At 42.8% G+C, this 18946-nt stretch overlaps 1 protein-coding gene across 1 annotated transcript in view; it reads right to left on the minus strand.

Moving 5' to 3' along the window:
• Positions 1-18946, minus strand: part of thsd7aa (thrombospondin, type I, domain containing 7Aa) — a 133999-nt gene that overhangs the window by 42414 nt on the left and 72639 nt on the right. The window contains exons 7-9 of the mRNA XM_041954868.1: positions 17831-18034; positions 5707-5901; positions 1691-1931 (exon numbers count right to left, since the gene is read on the minus strand). Coding sequence (XP_041810802.1) covers positions 1691-1931; positions 5707-5901; positions 17831-18034 — 640 coding nt within the window. The remainder of the gene's footprint in view (positions 1-1690; positions 1932-5706; positions 5902-17830; positions 18035-18946) is intronic.

Here is an 18946-nt window from a genome sequence, read left to right on the forward strand (position 1 = left end):
ATAAAATGATGTTGAAAATGCTTTTACTGCACATTATAGATCAAAATCTCTTTTATTCTTGTCATGTACAGGTCCTGTTGAAAAGTCATATTCCACTGGTCCTTGTGAATTTGGATGTTTACCATTTCAGACGCAGTATATTGAGAAAATGAAAAGATAGATACATTGGTAATGTACATTTTGCCACCTAAACTGTCTTGTTTTAGAATTGTTCTGGATGGGTTGCACTTCGAAGTCCTGAAAACATCAAATTATTACATTCTGAAAACCATTTCCTTAATAGGCCAAAGTCTGCATTTCCTTTCATCTACACTCAAACTTAACCCTCTTCCAGATCACGATGTGCCTTCCCTATAGAAAAGTGGGGGCATCGTCTTTTTAGGCCATTAGCTCAGAATTTTCATGGCAGAACACCAATTAAAAATTTGCAAGAAAAGAAGCTCTACTGCAAACAAAGAGATAATATATGCACATGTGTTTTTCAACGAGAAATATTTTACAGCTTTTTACTGTATTTGAACCACACACCTAATTACTGCTGGAATACATCTTTCATTCTTGCCGTCATGCTAATGCATTAGAATGTTCTAATGCCACTCTGGGTTTACTAGTGGCAGTCCTCACATCCTGGCCACAGCTGTTGCTGCTGGTGAGCGGGTGCCCCCCTCTCCATTGATGTGAAAGTGTGTCCCAAGGCTGCAGGCTCACTGCTCAGCATGTAACAGTAGGTTTAGGAGTAAGCGCAGGAATAAAAAGCGATATTAATTTCCATACACAGCATGGGGGCTGGAAGGGTTTGCCTGCATAGGGCTGCTGTGCTGCCAGAATAATGCTCCCGTTCTATTGAATAAATAAATAGATAATTCATGTTCCCAGCAGATGCCTTCAGGGGGGAAACAGACCCTGATGGTTAAAACAGTTGGCCAGGAGCTCATCAGCTCATCAGCTAACACCTCTGCCAGACACCAGCAACAACAGACTAAACAGGAGACTAAATGGCACAACACGCCATGTGCAAACAGCGTGTGCAACAAAAAGCAAAGGCTGCCTTTCACTTTTCACGCACGAATGAAAGCATTAGGAGTGAAGCACTGCTGGTTATGTCACTACCTGAGAGTTATCAGTACAGGTGTAGAAAAACTATGCAGTCATGCTGTGTGGATTTTATGGTTTGCAAGGACTATATTTACATCTGTGTAGCGGTTAAACTTTCAGGATTGTTGATTTTTTTAATGTCCAAACTGGTATTTCTAACTGAAACCACTATTAGCCTAACCTGATGACCAGAATAAATGCTTAAACCAAGTTAGAGGGTTATGTTTTGTCTTGACAACATGCCTTTGTGTCAACACAGAAGCGGTGGTAGCAGTTGTAAGGAGTATGGAACTGTTAAACTAATGATTCTTTTTTTTTTTCAACACAATGGAAGTAATATGTAGAAACTCTGTCAAGCCATCAGTGGGCACAACACCAGACATATTTGAATCTGAAAACTGAAGAAATGTGAGATTTGGGACGTGATTGAGACTCTGGAACCAACATACATATTCTGGTAGTCTGTGGGATAGAATCTGAGCCACAAGCCAGCCTACATCAAGGCCAAATCACTAAAAACATGTTAATCATTTGACACCAGAGAGCCTTCAGTCATACCTGAAATCCATGCATAAGGATTTATTCTGAGTCTTACTTTTTTGGAGGAACCTGGCCCACATTGACCCGGACACAGATGACCTTTCGTGTTTGCATCCCCACTGAGCAGGAGACGTCGTCACCACGTGTACGGCCCACAGATGTGTTGGTGGTAGGGATGGAGGAGTCCTCTATGCACTGCCCCCACGAGCCAGTCTGCCAGTGGTATACAGTGCAGGGGTGGTCATTGCAGTTCCTCACCTCCTGCAGGGCACTGATGTTGGGACACTGGATTCCACCTGAGAAGTGATTTAACATAAACCAGCGTCAATGTCTTAGCTGTACCACAGACAAAAACAAAAACCACATCACCTCTGATACAGGAAGCTTTCGGGTATAAGTGGGTAGTCCAGACTCATATCGGCCCAAGGGACCCAGAAAGTGTGTTTGAAGTCTGCAGCACTCAAGTCTCTTCTCTGTAAACTATTAAGCTGTGTTAATATGGTAATGTGCACTACTCTACCCTAGCTACACAAAGTTTCAATTTTTTATGTTCCCAACATTGCATGTAAGGACTGTTGTGTTAATTTGTGCAAGGTTAATGAAAGGTATATTGACAAAAACGAACACACACTGGTAGTGGAAAAAAAAAATCTCATGCTGCAGGGTGAGTTCACCAAGAAATGCGATGATACACTAGTACATGCCAACACAGCAGCTGGAATGAGAGTTCCAGCCCAGATGCAAAGTGCCTTTTCAATTCATTTTAAAGTTTGGCTACTATGTATAAAGACCATCACAGACTCTGAGTTTGTCCTGTGCCAATATTCTAGTTTTATCAAGCCCATCACAGGAACATTTAGAAAGCAGTGTTTGTATGCCACCAAACACTGGTGCGCCCTACTTAGACACACACTCCGCTGCCTGTTTCAAACAACTATAAAAGACATATTTGTTTAACCTTGGACTCGCTGGATTGATCCTGCTTTTACATTTTAGATTCTCATTAGACTTAATTTTTTTTATCCATATCAATTGTTCTCTTATCCTTAAGAATTGTCTTTTTATTCTTCATGTTGTATTTACTCATTTATTTCCTTTTCATCAGTATTTTTAAATCTTTCCTGTGTGAAGTATCTTGAGCTGCATTCAATGCATGAATTGCACTATATAAATAATGTGCTTTTTTTGTAAATGTATGTAGGCATTGTGGCACAGCAATGTATATTTCAATACAAAAGGCACTAAAGTGGTTACAGTCTTTACTGAGCAAAAAGACAAAGAGCACAATTTGGATGTCCACTTTCTAAACAGCAAATTGAGCAGTGGCACATGCATAAACTGTTAATATAAAACACCTGCTGTTGGGTGGGACTGCTGGAGAGAAAAATAACAGCGCAGTGTGTGAGAGAAATAGCTAGCCTGGCTTGGCAAACAAAAGAGAACCACCTTCAGACAATCACTCTTCATTAACATAAGATCCAAGAAACAATAATACCAAGGACTGAGTCTGATGCCCAGCATAGAAGTGATGCTTGGATTGTAGTCGACCAAGGATGAAACAATAAATAAATAAATAAATAGGAATTTGTACATAACTACTTTGAAAAGCACCACTGCATTTAGAAGAGATATTGTTTGTTCCCTTTGAAAACTTTGCACAGCTATCAGGTGTTATTTGTCTCTTTGTGTGGGAGAGCAAGTGGATAAACCCAACACTGCATCAAAGTACGCTGTGCTTCGGCAAACAGGACGACTTTTCTCTGTCAAAACCCCAAAATAATGAGGTTGGCTTGCAGTGAGCCACTGGCTGTAAGAGTCTTTGTGCAGTGCTATATATTAGCTATTAGCTTTGATTTTCCCATGACTTGCTGGGAAACAAACAAGGCTGAAGCGGATTGAGAGATAAAACAGAGGGTCTCTGGGGGACGACCGGCCGCGAGGATCGACAGAGATGTGATGACCCCGGGGGCAGAGTGTCTGTACAGAGCCAGAAGCCTGGATATGGATCCCAGGTGGGGTGTGCCCACCGTGTGACCCTCTTCACTACAAAACCTTGTCATTAGCAGCTGTCATCACCTTGGGAAAGGGGAACCTTCGAGGAGAAGGTCAGCCATCAGCGCCCCAGAAGAATGAATGACATCTTTCAGTCAGAGCCGGAGCGTCTGAACTGGACATGAGAAAGAGCCTCAGGCAGAAGCTATGGCTGACCTTTGTGTAACAGCACAGGGGTAATGTCCTTCACAGGATCATTGATAAGAGATATTATTGGATTTCATCAGGGCAGTCATTTATCAGCCCTGAAGCTCATTAGCACATAGAAGGACACACCATTATTGCTGCACTGGCTAATTAAATAGTTGATTGACAAATATTTAAGTGCGACCAATTAAACTCATGTCTTTGGAGAAATGCACAGCTCAAAAGGCTGCTGATCATCAGCAAACACTTCTTCTACTCTGTCTACTCTGTATTATCATTGTCTCCACATATTATTTACTGTGTGGAAAATCAAGTTATTTACTCAACACTACCTTGTTAGGCGATAATCCCTCCTGTAATTCCCAATGTTTGTCTTGATCTGTATAATTAGCTCATACCAATAGACAGATTTAAATCTATGTGGGGGGGGGGCTTGCACTTAAATCCACCTTACTCTGCCACTCTCTACTCTATCTTGTGAATCATGCTGGATACTGTCCAGCCTGCTTCATTTTGCTATAGCTGATGGCCAGGAGACGTCTATGTGACTTGACGCTTCGTTCGGCACGCACCACATCAACCAGTCTGGCTCCACGTTCTGTCGACTGTCATACATCTAATACTGCAGCAGTGTTTTGCCTCCTAAATGCTGGAGAAGCTAATAAACAAGTCACAGCCTGCAGCCTGCATTGTGTTCTGGCATGGACATCCTCCTCAAGCCCAGCACGCATGATGGAGCGGGGGTATCCATTCACATGGAAATCCATTATGTATGAGGCGTCTCCTTACTCCAGCGTGGATGCTGCGTTGTGAATAAGCCAGAGACAGCACGTCACACGCAATGTGGTCCAGAAGTCAGACGGCAAGAGCTGTTAAATGATAGCAGGGACGTAAAAGATAAAATTCTGATCTGCTGCCAAGCCAGACGCTAACCATCTGTGCAGCCTCACGATTTTTCTCATAACGAGGTTTGGTGAGAATGGCTCAGTTCTCACAGCGTGATTGGCAGCTTGGAGGGTTGGGCTTTAACCCAGAGGCACTCACTTCAGTATCATTCCAGCACCATTTAGATTCCCACTACTCACCTAGGGGTTTGAAACACTTAATGTTTAGGAATACTCAATGCTACTACAAGTGTGTAAGAGCTTTTTCTCTACTCTAAAAGCACAGGGATTTTGCTGGGCCAGCAGATCGGCAGGAAGAGGCTACATCAAGGTAGCCACATTTCTATCTCCTTCTAGTTAAACATATGGAGACTACAGACTACATCAGCAAAAATCACTTGCTCGCATCTAAGAACATCAAATGTGCATGTACCAAAGATTGGATGGACCGATGACAGCAGGGAGGGACCTTGAACAGAAGTAAAGGCAAAATCCTTGTGAATTTTTAAAAGGCACAAACATGTTGTACAATAAGTGAGTTTAAACACCATGTTACAGTCTTGCAACAATTCTGGGGGCTCGTTATCCCTCTAGTCTCTTCTTACCCTGCATCACAGTAACCCATGCCACTACCTTCGCAGTCGCTGTAGAGGAACACAGAATAAATCATTTTACTTTGACATTTCACTTGTACTATATAGAAGAAGAGGCAAATGAGATGCATGAAAAACAGGTTTTTAAGATGTGCATTAGTAGCTTGGCTGTGATACTGAACTAATACATGTTTGTGACGGCAGAAACTAATCTTTGTGGATAGCTGGGTCAAGGTTAGGGGTATGGTTAGGCTTACCTGGTCTGTATTCATATCAGATGGTACTGACTGACTGATTCCTAATTGACTGAAAGGTCCATATGAGTTCCATATGCTGGAAAATGTCACATCTGTCTGAGTCTGTATTCTCCTAGTGCAGGACTTCGGAGTTCTTACCTTCTCCTGCATTATAAGCGAGGATGGAGCGAGCTCTGGTCTGCCTGCCTTCCGTGTTTTTTCCTGAGCAGGTGTGCGAGCACAGAGACCAGGGCGTCCAGGGGCTCAGGGCACAGTCCTTTGGGCAAGGCACCTCACAGATGGCCGGCATAGGCAGGATGGCATCACGGCAGAGCTGCCTCTCCACATATTCACCTGGATGGACAAAAGCAGATTTGTGACGTTAAAAAGTTGTCAGTAGACAGAAGAAGTAAATAATACACAAAGATGCTGAAGCACCTTACCAAGAGAGAAGGATTAAGAACAGCAACCATTTTATATAGGATGTTAATTTTTTGGAAAATAAAGCTGGATGCATCCCAAATGTAGTATTTTCCAAAAGGACTACAACCAATCAATTTGCATTGGTGTCTTCTATAGGTGGACAGCCAAAATAGGCCACTTGGAGTGCCCTAAAGGACTTGGGACCAGGGTTTATCACAGCTGTAACATACTATATATTTTGGTAAACGTTTTTTAGTAAAGCAATTGTAATTTCCTCAATATAAATCTGTGATATATTGTTGAGCTCATTATGTTATTGGTTAATCTGCCGGCCATCTCTACCGAAAACTGTGACTGGTGGGCGATGCACAGGCCTGTTGCTCTTCATATCGAGTTGTTGCTCATACTGGAGGAATTGCTTAACTTTACTGACTGGTCAACAGTGGATTGTTGCAGTGGATTGGTTTTGGAAAGCTTACTGAATACAAGAAGGGTCATTGTTACCATGAAAACAATACCTATACCAACACCTAACCTCTGCAAGCATACTAAATTAAGTTGCACATATTCCAGGGGGAAATGTAGCTGGCTAACTAGCACTGTGGAGGTCCCACTGCCCAGCGCAGTCTCCAGACTCTCTTGTTTGGAGACTGAGAGACTATACTGGTCCTTGGGTCAGGCCGACACAAAGACCGTTCCTACATCTGCCGACATCTCTTTAGCCCCTGGGCTGGCCAGCACGACATCGTTTCATCTTCTTGACCAACACATACTCCTGGTTATCCAGCAGCAGCACAGCCTGCACCTGCTCCTGGCCACCACTCGACCGTCCACACCAACCCACATCCAGCCCTCCAGTCAGCAGCCCCCGCCGACCCACAGGCAGATTTCCCAGATCATCAGTCATCTGTCGTTGGCGAGGTTCAACCAGACCTCCACTCAACCTCCGTCTGCTCTGCACTATAGCAGCTTTCTGTTCCTGGGCTGCAGCAGACACCAGTTTCTGTTCTGCATCAGCCTCCAGTTCCTGAGCTGCAGTAATCACTGCTTCTTACTCTGCAGCAGTCGTCAGTTCCTGTGCAGAAACGGTCTCCTGTGGCTGTGTCGCCCAGTCACTGGAATCCAGTCCTGTAGCCCTGTTGCCAGCCTACAGCCTCCAGTCCTGCCATCCTCTTACTGTCCTCCAGCTCAGATCCCAAGCTGCTGGTCTCCAGGACTGTGGTCCTGAGCTCCAGCGTTGTTACCAGCATCCAGAGCAGTCCCACCTAAACCACCAGCAGTCCTAAATGACTTAAGGGTAACAGATGTCTGAGAATGCTTATTGGTTTATTTATGAGGTATTTTCAAGGACTTGTTTTTGGATTGGTGGAGGTGTTGAGATGCTGGCACAATCAATATTGGTGTAGATCTGCAGGCTGTCCTCACTCTCCTAACTCCCCTCATCCCGTTCCATCCCAGCCCATGTAGTCACTGAAGGACCATATCTGTGAAAATCTCATTATGAAGGGCTGGAAGAATGGCAACCATTCAGTTGAGTGATACGTCTGGGACCCCGGGGAAGAAGACCGATCCATTTTCATCAGAGGGAGACAAGAGATCAATAAGAGGCCAGTCAAGAAAAACTCTGAGGGGTGCCACATGGCTGTGGGGGTGGGATTGGGGTGGTGATGGGGGATCTATGGAGCCTTGACAGAGGTAATTGAAGACTTCCTTGTGATAGATGCGGTAGGGAATCATTAAAGGGCCTGTATGACACTGATGGCTTTCATGATGTCTTTTGTTATTGGATCACTGCACAGTTGGTTTTAGTTTTGAGAATTAAACATACCCTACAGTGACTAACACAAACCAACAGTCAGGACAGTTAGACATCCAGCTAGAAAACCATTAACAATACATGCTGTAGATGTTGTGCACGGTCATTTGAGACAATTAGAAATCCATTCAGTTTGGTCCAGAGTATATCTTACCCTGAACAGCCTGAAATGTGGTGGATAGTCGTGGTTCTCCAGTGGTGATTCCTAGTGTTACTAGAGACCCACTGGCCTCTCGTCAAACATCACCATCAGGCAAAATGTTCCAGCTGTACATAAGATACACCAGGATTGAATGGGCAAAGTGCTGTGATATTTGCTGAGTACATTCAAGCTTCTAAGAGCATGAACCCATTCCACTTTGGATTTTTTTTGGTCAAATTAAACTATTTTTATTTGAAACAGCTCTGGCTAAAAGGAGTTACATCTGCACACTGACACAAAACCACAAATTTATAAAGATGAAAATATCTTAATCCTGGTCCACTCCTTGTTAGGTCAAAAAAGGTCATTTTTGGTGAATTCTGACCTGAAAAAAATGTATTGGGATTAAAATGTTGTCTAGACAACAGACTGCTGTCAGTTCAACAAGGACAATTTCTGAGCAAAATATCAAAATACATTTAAGTAGATTTACTTCAGAGCTTTTGACCTGACGGATCTACGTCTCTAACCTGGAGGACGATGATCCTTAGCGATTGCAGTTGTGCTTACCATAAATCAAACATTAAAAACAGTGTTGGCAGCTCAAAAAACCCTCATATGAATGATTTTTGTAAGGGTTATATGCTTTGTTTTGGAAAGCATTTACAAAAGCTGCTTCTCTGATTGTGGGGCTGCCAGATCAGAAAAAGTTCGTATTGTTTTTTTTCCATTGAGCTACCACGTCAGCAGCTACAGTATGACCATAAGCAGGTAAGATACATCCCAGGAGCGAGATGAATCACTGCCACAGACAGAGCAACATAAAGTGTCACTTTTCGGGAAATGAATTATTTTCAGTGTAAATCAAAGTCATATCAAAAGAGACCTTGTAGCGTAGCAGGGTGGGAGAGTTTCAGAGAAAGCACTGTCCTTCTCTTCTGTCCTGCATGGTGTTCAAAATCTTTCTGCTAAACTCACAGATCTGAGAAGCTGAAGTGATATCAGTTCGCCCTGAGCTCAGCAAGCAATTGAAACGATCAAAGGCAAATTTTTCATTTGCAGCATTACACACATCAAACAAGTGAAACTGCTGTCTGAACCTCTGTTGATGGAAATGTACCGGACGGAGGCTGACATCTCCTCCATTCAGTCCTGCCACATCTGGGGGAGATTGCCTCTCACGCAGTCAGAGGTAATGGGGAAGAAAGGCAGAGTAAATCCAAGCTGACTGTGTGGAGCAGGCTGTGTTAATCTAATTTACCAATAAGTCTGATTCAACAGGGTGCCATAAAAGGAAGTCCACTCCTCTTTAGCTGAGTGCCTTTCAGAGGATGGAAGGAGAGGGAGAAAGAACGAAAGAACGATGATGAGGTCACCTTGAGGAGGTTGGTTAAAGGATAAGTGATACTGTGGGATAATTCCTCTTGATCTAATAATATGTTCACCCCACAGTCTACTGATACTAACTGAAAGAGTCATGTTAGCTTTTGATGGGTTTTTTGTTCTCTCCTTCTTACTCTTTTTTTCTCAAATACGAAAGCTGCCCGTTCGTAGCTTCATTCTTATTACTGCCAGACATGCTACGACTCGGCAGCTTTCATCAAAGTAGAAGTGTATAACAACTAAGCCAAATATTTCATACACTGCCACCTTTTTGAAACCTATGTAGGCTGAAAGATTAGAGTCGGACTCTTATCTCAGCTGCTTTTACATTCATTTACATAATGTTTAGCATTCCCTCAGTCCTTTTACTCTATTTCTGGAGGAACCCCAAGCTACAAGAGAAGCTAAGATGATTTGCTGTGACCACATGCTGTGACTTTTAATGTAAAGGTAACTTTACATTAATATAGCCACAAGTCTGTGTCTGTGCAGCAGATCTTCTGTTGTGTAAAGTACTGTTCATTATATTTCAACTGGCTTCTGCCATGGATGTTGAGTTGGCATGGCAACGAGGGCATGGCTATAGCTTTGGCATTGCTTTAATTATGATTATGGTCATAGCCACAGCTGGGGCTGCGTTTGTGGTTGTTGTGATCACCAGTGCTTCAATGAATGTATCTACATTTATATTCACTGACATGCAAAGGTTGTGCATGTGCAGTGACTTGACATGGGTGTGTTGACTGAATACTGTACCAGTGTCACTGTCTGATTTCCAACCCTTTCTTGCCTAATGCTACAACTAGATTCTGTAAATGATATTTGGACACAGTTGCCATGGCTGCAGCTACAGCTGCAGTTATATAACCAAACCTATAGTCCTAGAAAGAGATATAGCCAAAGAAGCGAGTACAACAGCTGCTGTCATAGCATAATCACAGCTCCAGCCATACCTTCAATCATAGCTGTAGCCGTAGCCACAAAGGGTGTTTCATTCCCCAACCAACAACAAGGCAGCCAGCTACAGCTGTGCTCACAGCCAGCGGCAGTCCAGCCACTGTCAGAGGTTTGCCTTTGTCCGATCAGAGGAAATGCAAAACGTATTGTTAAGAAGCACAAAAACATCACATCACAACCTCTGCAGAACGCAAAGTTATAAAATAAAACAGCAAAAACTATAAAACTTTCAAATTTACATTCAAATTTATGAAAACACTTACAGCATTTTCTTTTTTCTCTATTCTTTCTTTCTTTTTTGACTTCTCATGAATAGGAAGGGCAGCAAACTTTCCATTATACTAAATTTGACACAATGATGATTTGTAAAAAACCACGAATGAAGCATTTGGCTTTGCTGGGGTAAGCCCCAAAACATGGTAAAACTACAGTATCTGCAAAACATTAAAAACGGACCAAGTAAATGTGTCGTGAACATTTCACTTTAATCTCGTGAAATACGAGGTTCCAGCAAACAGCACGTTCAACATGTCTGCCATGCTTCGCTCATTGGAAATCTAACCATTAAAACTCTCTCTCTCTCTCTCTCTCTCTCTTGTTCTCCCCAGAGCCCTCATTAGCAGCTACCGTGTTATGGTTTAGCTATCTACCCATAACTGCCATATTCACACACACACACACACACACACACGAAAACTAAAAAGATTGGATCAAATTATAATATTCAGGTCATAATTGTTCATTAATAAATAGTGAGTTCTTACATATTTCAGCTCTCTGACTTATGCAATGGTATGAAAACAAAGCTGCACACACCACTCACAGCTGCTGTTTATTGTACCAGCTGATACAATCTTTACTTTCTTGACCATTTTCCTGCCATTCTGTACTTTTTTTTTCTTTCTTTGTCCGTCCCTTCACTGCCTGTCAGTGGACATTTCCCCTGCAGGCTACATCATCCACATCTCACATCATATCCCTGAAAACAATCAAATTAAAAATGTATCACAACAATTCTCTCATGGTGTTCTTGCTCATGTAGTTTACCATAACAAATGTCTGCTTTGTCTCAGCCTGCCTCAGAGAATATGTGATGGAAGCTGTCGTGTAGTGTGTCTTTGATTTATAACTGCAGGCATATTTGATTCTGATTTTTTAAAAAATAAACAGAAATCGAGTACAGAAAATATTTTGCGCTATCCCAGTTGTTTCCTGTCCCCACCTTCCCCTGTGTTTTAATAACATGTTGTTCCTTTCCCTGCTGTAAGCCTAACCCCTGTAAGTTCGAGCTCCATTCATGCTAGAAGTCCAGTATTTTTAACTTTTAATTGGACCCAGTGGCATTTGACGTATAATGCAGTGTAAAGGCTGCTCTCTACACTTGCTTTTTGTGAAGCAACTGTCTCAAACTTGCATAAGATTTATTATCATAATTTATCATTCACTGACATGCATGATCATTATGAACATTTTTCGGTAACTGTAACGCTACCTTTTAATGATGCCATGAAGTTTTTAAAAGTTTTTAAACCACTGTTTATATGATTCAGAGCATTGGCATCTTTAAAAGTATTTAAAGTATTAAATTAGCTGTTAGCAGTGTCTGTCTGAAGTGTATCCATGGATTTATAGACAACTGTCACTGGATACTGAAGACTGAAGTTCTTGAGTTATAGGAGAGTCTTTTTATTATAATTCTCAATTAATTTAAAGATGTTTATTCAATATCATGATATCAAATCATCATGTCAGCGCCTGATCAAACCAAGCTGGTCACTGGGTGAGGATGACTGATGTTGAGAGACCTGAAACACTGAGGACCCCAGGTCACACCACTGATGATGTGTTCCAGCACATACACTTCAGGTACAGACCCACATATAGACTGAACCCATCCAGCTACATTTAGTCTCAGACTGAGTGAAACTCTGGATGTGACATCCCACAGAAACTTTAAAATAAAGAAATAAAGTTACTCAGCAGCGGTAGATGTGTGGTCTTTAGAAACACAGTCAGTAATCCTTGCAATTTCTATCTAATGTCAGACATTTTTTGCTAACATGTCTAAAGTCAGATGTAGTTTCTTGAACTACTTTTTCTCAGTAACTTTAGTTTAAACAAACTCTGCATTTCTCTTGAGGGAAGCATTGCTGCTGTTTAACTTCTTCCCATGTCAAGAAACTGGAAGCTTTTGAGACTTTCAAAGTAGCTTCACAAACACTGTGAGTAGATGTGCATGGTTTGGAAAGACAATGAAGGAATCTGCTTTTTGTGCCACAGATACAAAGAGCAACATGTGCAAAGAACGGCGCTCTTTAAAATGCCAGGTGCTATTGCCTGAAAAGGAAATGATGTATTGGTATGCCTGCTGTTTCTCTGGTATGGTGAGGTATGAACAAGCAAACAGGTGCTTAGTCCTTCGGTCAGAGGGTGTGTGAGTGTGTGTGAGTGTGTTTGAGCGAAAGCTCCCTCAGGCAGTGCCAAGCACTGTTCTCCTGGTGCCTCACATTCTCTTCCAGCCCAGTTTTGGCCGGTCGCCTGTGCTGGAAAGCAGCTGTACACACACACACACACACACACACACACACACACACACACACAGGAGCACAATGAAATTGCTTAGAATAGCAGGAACAATAGAGGAATAGCTCCCTACAACAAATACAGCAATTACAATGTTGGGCTGTGAGCCAAGGCCATAGGGCTCATGGTGTGGTGTGTTAGCCTTTTTGTGCTCAGCTTCCAGACCCTAATCTATTAGCAGGAAGCATAGCGGAGACATTTATTTTCCTCCTGGGCCGAAGTTGATTCTTGCTTCAGGGATAACCCCTTCACTTTTCCAGCATATGGGACACAACACACAGTCTTAAGAAGTAGCAGCATTTATTCATTGACACACCTTAACCTATACTACATGTATGGCTTAACTGGCGGCTTACTGCTCCCATTCACTCCCACCTGACCGCTCACTCGACACGCATTCACTAATCAACATGCATATACACACAGATACCCAGTCCTCATTTATGTTGCGCCCATTTGAAAGGAATCAGTACAACCAGCAGATTGGTCCGTTGAAGTCTGGAAACTGTTCGTGAACTCGTGCACTCATTGAGCCACCCACTCACTACACTTGGCTAGTGGTCTTCGCTGGTGGTTCAGCCTTTGTAAACGATGGCTCTGATGACACCACACCACAACCAAGTCCCCAGGAGCAGACGAGTCTAGCTACGGAAAGGTGGGAAGTGGCAGCCACAGGAATGTACACTGCTGAGGTGAAGCTGGAGGCTTCTTCAGCTTCAGTGTTGGAGAACAGCTGGGACATGGTCTGCAGGGTCCGTGTCCAAGGATGGGGATGACACCTCCATAGGCGTCCAGCTCTAAGCCTGCTCCATGTGTTGTCCCGTGGATCGAGACAGAGCTTCAGCTGGTCATGGTGAATCACTTTCACTTTGGTCTTTGGGCCTTTCTGGACACGAAACACAAGACCTTGTTCCTGACTTGTATCTTGATGAGGTTTCACGCAGCATCCCCAATCTGATATTGTGCAGCACTTCTTGTCATATTATCTCACATTTGACAGACTCACCAAAAGCATCTCTGGTGATTTGGTGCACTGGCTCCAGTCACTCTGGAAGGTGCTGGACATACTCAGAAGCTGAAGGGGTTGTGTCAGGGTTGGGTGCATGGGCTCACTCATTTCCCAGCTGAACATCAAGACGTTGAGAGTGAAACCAGCTGTACTGTGCTTTGTGGCTCTGTATGCCTTGGCAGCATCAAGTATGGCTTTTCAAGTGCAGACCTTGGTCCGCATACGGGCCGACCGGCAAGCCAATCCACCCAGGCCATAACTCCAAGTTTGTTAACTAATCAGATTATTCTCAAAACTGCATCCTCTGTGGGTCCATCATCAAACTGCTCAGCTTTCAGGTCATTCCCTGGCAGCGACACCTGTCGCTTGAACAGGGTTGTTGTTGGAGAACAACTGAAGTTAAAGTTTTCATGTTTTTTAGGAGTCTGTGTACATGTGATATAGGCTTATTAAAACAACATTAATTTTGTAAGAAAGTGAAAATACTGGAGCTGTCTGAATAGAAACTGGAGCCTCCGTTATGAACTGTAAGCAAACAAACCACATGAAATCAAACTCAATTGGTCCTGCCACCACAATGACCTCTCTGCCTTCCTCAACGATTTCAAAGCTCTTTCACTGTGCAATCACAAATTAAAGCATTCATCTCTGTTGCCTGCCAAATTTCTGAAGGAGGTTCTTAGCATTGTTAATGCCACCCTTTTATCTATTGTTAAAAGCTTTCTGTCCACTGGCTGTGCTCCCTTCTGTCTAGTGCACCGTTTTCTTAAAAAACCCAGCGTAGACTGTCTGAATAAAAAACACACATTTCTAAATTACCGTTATTATGAAAATATTTAGAGAAGGTTGTTTACTGTGGGTGACAGACTCTCCTCAGATTTCTGTGCATGTCATAGCAGTGAAACAGCCCTCATCAGCAGCTGATTGAGGAGAGTGTTTGATCAATTCTTATCGATGTCAGCTCAGCACTGGATAACGCTGATCATCTAATTCTATTGAATCACACTGAGAAGTGGGTATGAGGGATACTGCCCTGGACTTGTTCAGATCTTACTGAACAAACTGAACTTTTCAGTAGCAGTCGGTGATGCCTTGTCCTCGGTGGCCCCTCTGATCTGTGGTGTTGCCCAAGGCTCCATCCTTGGCTCTGTCTTATTCTATGGACTCAATCAGTCTCAATATTAGTGAATGCACATAGAAGGATTCCAAAATGTAGTTTGGGATTTTTTATAGGAAAGACTCTCTTTGCATAAATACTTCACAAATGTATTTCTGATGCACACACAAATATTTCTTGTTTAAAATCAATGTCGCAATATTGGGTGTTGTTACATTTATATACATGTAAGCTGTGGAACTTTCATTTATGTGTGAATTTCACTGCATTTGTTTGTTTGTTTGTTTGCTTTCAGACTGCCTTGACTAAAAAATGCAAAATGCAAAAAAGTCAAAAATGCATTTTTTCAAAAGGATATTGTTTGTAGCCAATCAGATTTCTTCCATTTCAGCAAGCAAGAGTAGATTTTGAGGGAATCATTTCATGTGACCGTTTAGCATTGCCAGCAGTACATCTACCCGCAGGCCAACTTCAGCAAGAAGGCTGATAACTGAGCTCCACAAGTAAGTGATAAGTATCCTGGTTTCCATGGTTAAATAATGGATGATCCTAAGCTGTGTATCAGCATTATTAAACTTAGCTAACTTGTTAGCTAACCGTAGTTTTAAATGGCACATCAGTAATTTAGCAAGCTTTCACAACTCAAACATATTTAATCATGCACAACAAGATACTTATCACTTATTTGTGGATAGCAGATGACATGCTGAAGTTCGGGCAGCTGTTTGACATTTGCTGTTTTGTTCTAATTTAGAATTGCAGACTGCACAGATTTAATGCAACGTGATCAAATTAAATGCAACTCTTGAATCTAGGCTTATGTGAAATGGAGGGAGCCTTTGTGAATCCCTCTGTGTATATTCATTAATACTGAGACTGATCAGACTCTGTGTTATTCTGTCTATTTATTCAGTCATTTATATACACAGTTTGCATTCATTAATTTTGAGAGTGATCTGACTCCAGAGGTAGTTGGCCAGTATTGTTGAATAGACCAAGAAAATAGAGAAAGGCAGAGAAACTAAGGCTTCATCAACAGTAAAGTAAAACAGTCAATCACAGCTCTGCCCACACTGTTAGGGGCGAAACACAACAGCAATGTATGAAGTGCATCACACACCCACACCCATTGTTTTTATGTGAGTCTGCACGGCAGCTTTGACTCTATGTGTCTCATCACGAATTGATGCGTGAGGCTGTCCAATTTCCCAGCATCAAAATGTGTCAGCTCTTCAGAAACTTAGCAATTCTTAGCAATTTTATCACTTTCACTCAGCACATCTCACCTGCTTTAGCCTGACCGTGTGTCTGTGTGACGTGCCCAGTGTGTGATACAGACCTCAAGTGATGCATGTGAAATGACGCAGCACTGTGGCCAGTAGGTGATTTTAGGGGGAATGATGGCATGTACCCCTTGTTAACCTGCCATCCCCCCTCTTCATCATCTAGTAGCACAGAGAGTGCAGAGGCAGACGGGTTGTTTAGTTGAATATGTCTAGTCTGTCTGACTCATTGATCTGACTGAGGTTTGTGCAAAATTGAGTCCATGTCGCCGACCATGGCTCTGACATATCAGTAGACTAACTGTGCTGTGTATTGATAAATCCATGGCGCTGTCTGTGGTGCTGAAGTAGCAGACAGATTTGTAGTTGTGCCGTTTCCTCTCAGTCCTTCCCCTCAGTCAGTTTAATCTTGGATAATATTGCCAAAACCATATATCATAGATACTCAATTCTACACTATATTGTAGCCTGTATAGTCTATAGAATGGTGTCACCTTCACGATCAAAGTGACACGTGTAGTCATGGAACAGCGAGAGTATCATAGACGCACATTGCTGCCAGTAGTATTCCTGTAATATTTCTGTGATCGTTCAGTAGCTTCTGGGTTGCTGAAAATACAACCCCAGACCAAGCCACCTCTGTAGAAACATATTGTAGGGGAGACATGAATACAGACAGATGTGGGGCTATGGGGTTGGTATGAAGTTGGGTCACGGTTTGCGACTATGGACCAGATTTAGTAAGTAAATGGCATTTTGCAAATGTGCAGTGCAGTTTCATCGAGTTTGCAGCCAGATTCTGTGTATATTCAGCACCTAATTAGATGAGACAGCAGGTCATTGCAGAGTCAGCTCCTGGACTGCGCTTGGTATTGAGCCTGCAGATGCACTCGCGAGTGACGGAGAGCTCATAAGTGCAGTTCAGAGGTGGGATTTCTACCAGATCGCTTAGCTGATTACAAAATACCTAGTTTGACTCAACCTCAGAAAAACCTCAGAAAAACCTCAACCTCACTATTACTAAACCAAAAATGATTTTATAATCATAAGCACATCTCTAATTATTTATATATTAAGGAGCAATAAAAATGTTCAAGTTAAACAAAAAGTAGCTGAAGTATAAGACTCAAAGATGCACAAAGTATACACAAGCACCCAGCACTGAATCTGGTGGAGGGAGACAGAGTGAGACAGAGACACAGAGAGAGAGAGAGAGATGAAGCAGGTGGAGGTGGTTGATGATATGGATGTAATGCTGAATTGAACTGAGCCAAATGCACAATTTAGTCTCTGAACAAAATAAAGAAAAGTTTAGTTCCAGCCTGTAGTGATGTGATGGTTCATTGATGGTCACAGTTGTGTAGATTTTGTCAGAGAGGAGCCTTTGGTGCCACCCCTGAATAAGACTGACAGGTGATCTCTGCGACGTGGAGTGCCAAAACACCACAGCGATGACTGCCTCTAACCAAAGGTGGTGGTCAGTTGGTCAGCCAAGTGCTTTAGGTACCAGTTACCCCCATGCAGACCTGAAGAGCTGCTTTATGGTAAACTGTTTTATGTGTCCACTCACCATCACTGTTGACACACTGCACTTGTGGGATCTGAGTTCCTGGACCACAGTCCTTCTCGTTATCAGGGATGCACTCCTCCAGTTTAAGCACCAGCCAGTCGTAGCAGCTGGGGTCTTCACATGGTATTGCCTCCACCAGGTGGGGGCAGTTACCCGTCCCGCCTGTTGGCTCATTGACGATCTTCCTCTTCCTCAGTTTGAAGCCTGTCGGGGAACAACAGGAATCTAATGAAGTAAATGAACACAGAACAGCTCCACGCTAATCAACCACAGTCCCTCCCTCTGTGATCCGCTCAGCAAAAACTTGCTGCAATTTGACAAAATCTAATGTGCAAACTGTAAGCACATTACCATCACTCCGCGGTCACAGTGTGACTTTGATGATAACCGTCATATTGCATTTAATGTGACAGTCCATTAAGCCTGAAGTTGACAGGAATTTTAAAAGGAACTTCACATAATGACTGTTTTTATACTCCTCTTATTACAGTGGCTTTTATCCAAAGTGACTAATGCATGCAGGAATCCATTAATTCAACTGGGGTTTGTTCGTTTCCTCTGCTCAAGGGTACGGGATTCCTTGACCCAGGTCCTGGGAAGGGGGGATGTTAACTCCTGCCCAGCCAAGGTCACACACCCACTAATCCACACTCCTGCTCCAGCCCGATAAGGCAGCAGAGCCCTGGAGTGCCTGCAGGACTCAGGTGGAGACGGCAGAATCTCCCCTTTTCTATTTCATTTTTGTCTCTCTTTTTCCCTCAAAACCTTCATTTAATCAGGCACATCAGCAGAACATGTAGCGCCATGTGTCTGGTCCCATTGATGGAGGTTTTATCGTGCGGGGGTGAGGGGGTTGGGAATTCAATTCTATCAGGCATTACTCACTTGCTATCTGCAGGGTGTATTATGAATGGCATGGCTGCAAGATAGCAGTGCTGCAAGATAGCAGTGCTGCACAGGCAGCGAGTGTCAGAGCAAGAGGCTTCATTTTGACTTGACACATGAACTCAGATGTGTTTTTAAATCAAAAGGACTGTTAACTGTTGTTAAAGCTAAAATCTGAATTGAAAGAGAATCACAGTTTTTATGTTGCATCATTGAGAATTAAACCTCCTT

The sequence above is a fragment of the Chelmon rostratus genome, chromosome 16 (assembly GCF_017976325.1).
Source record: "Chelmon rostratus isolate fCheRos1 chromosome 16, fCheRos1.pri, whole genome shotgun sequence".
Classification (NCBI taxonomy): domain Eukaryota; kingdom Metazoa; phylum Chordata; class Actinopteri; order Chaetodontiformes; family Chaetodontidae; genus Chelmon; species Chelmon rostratus.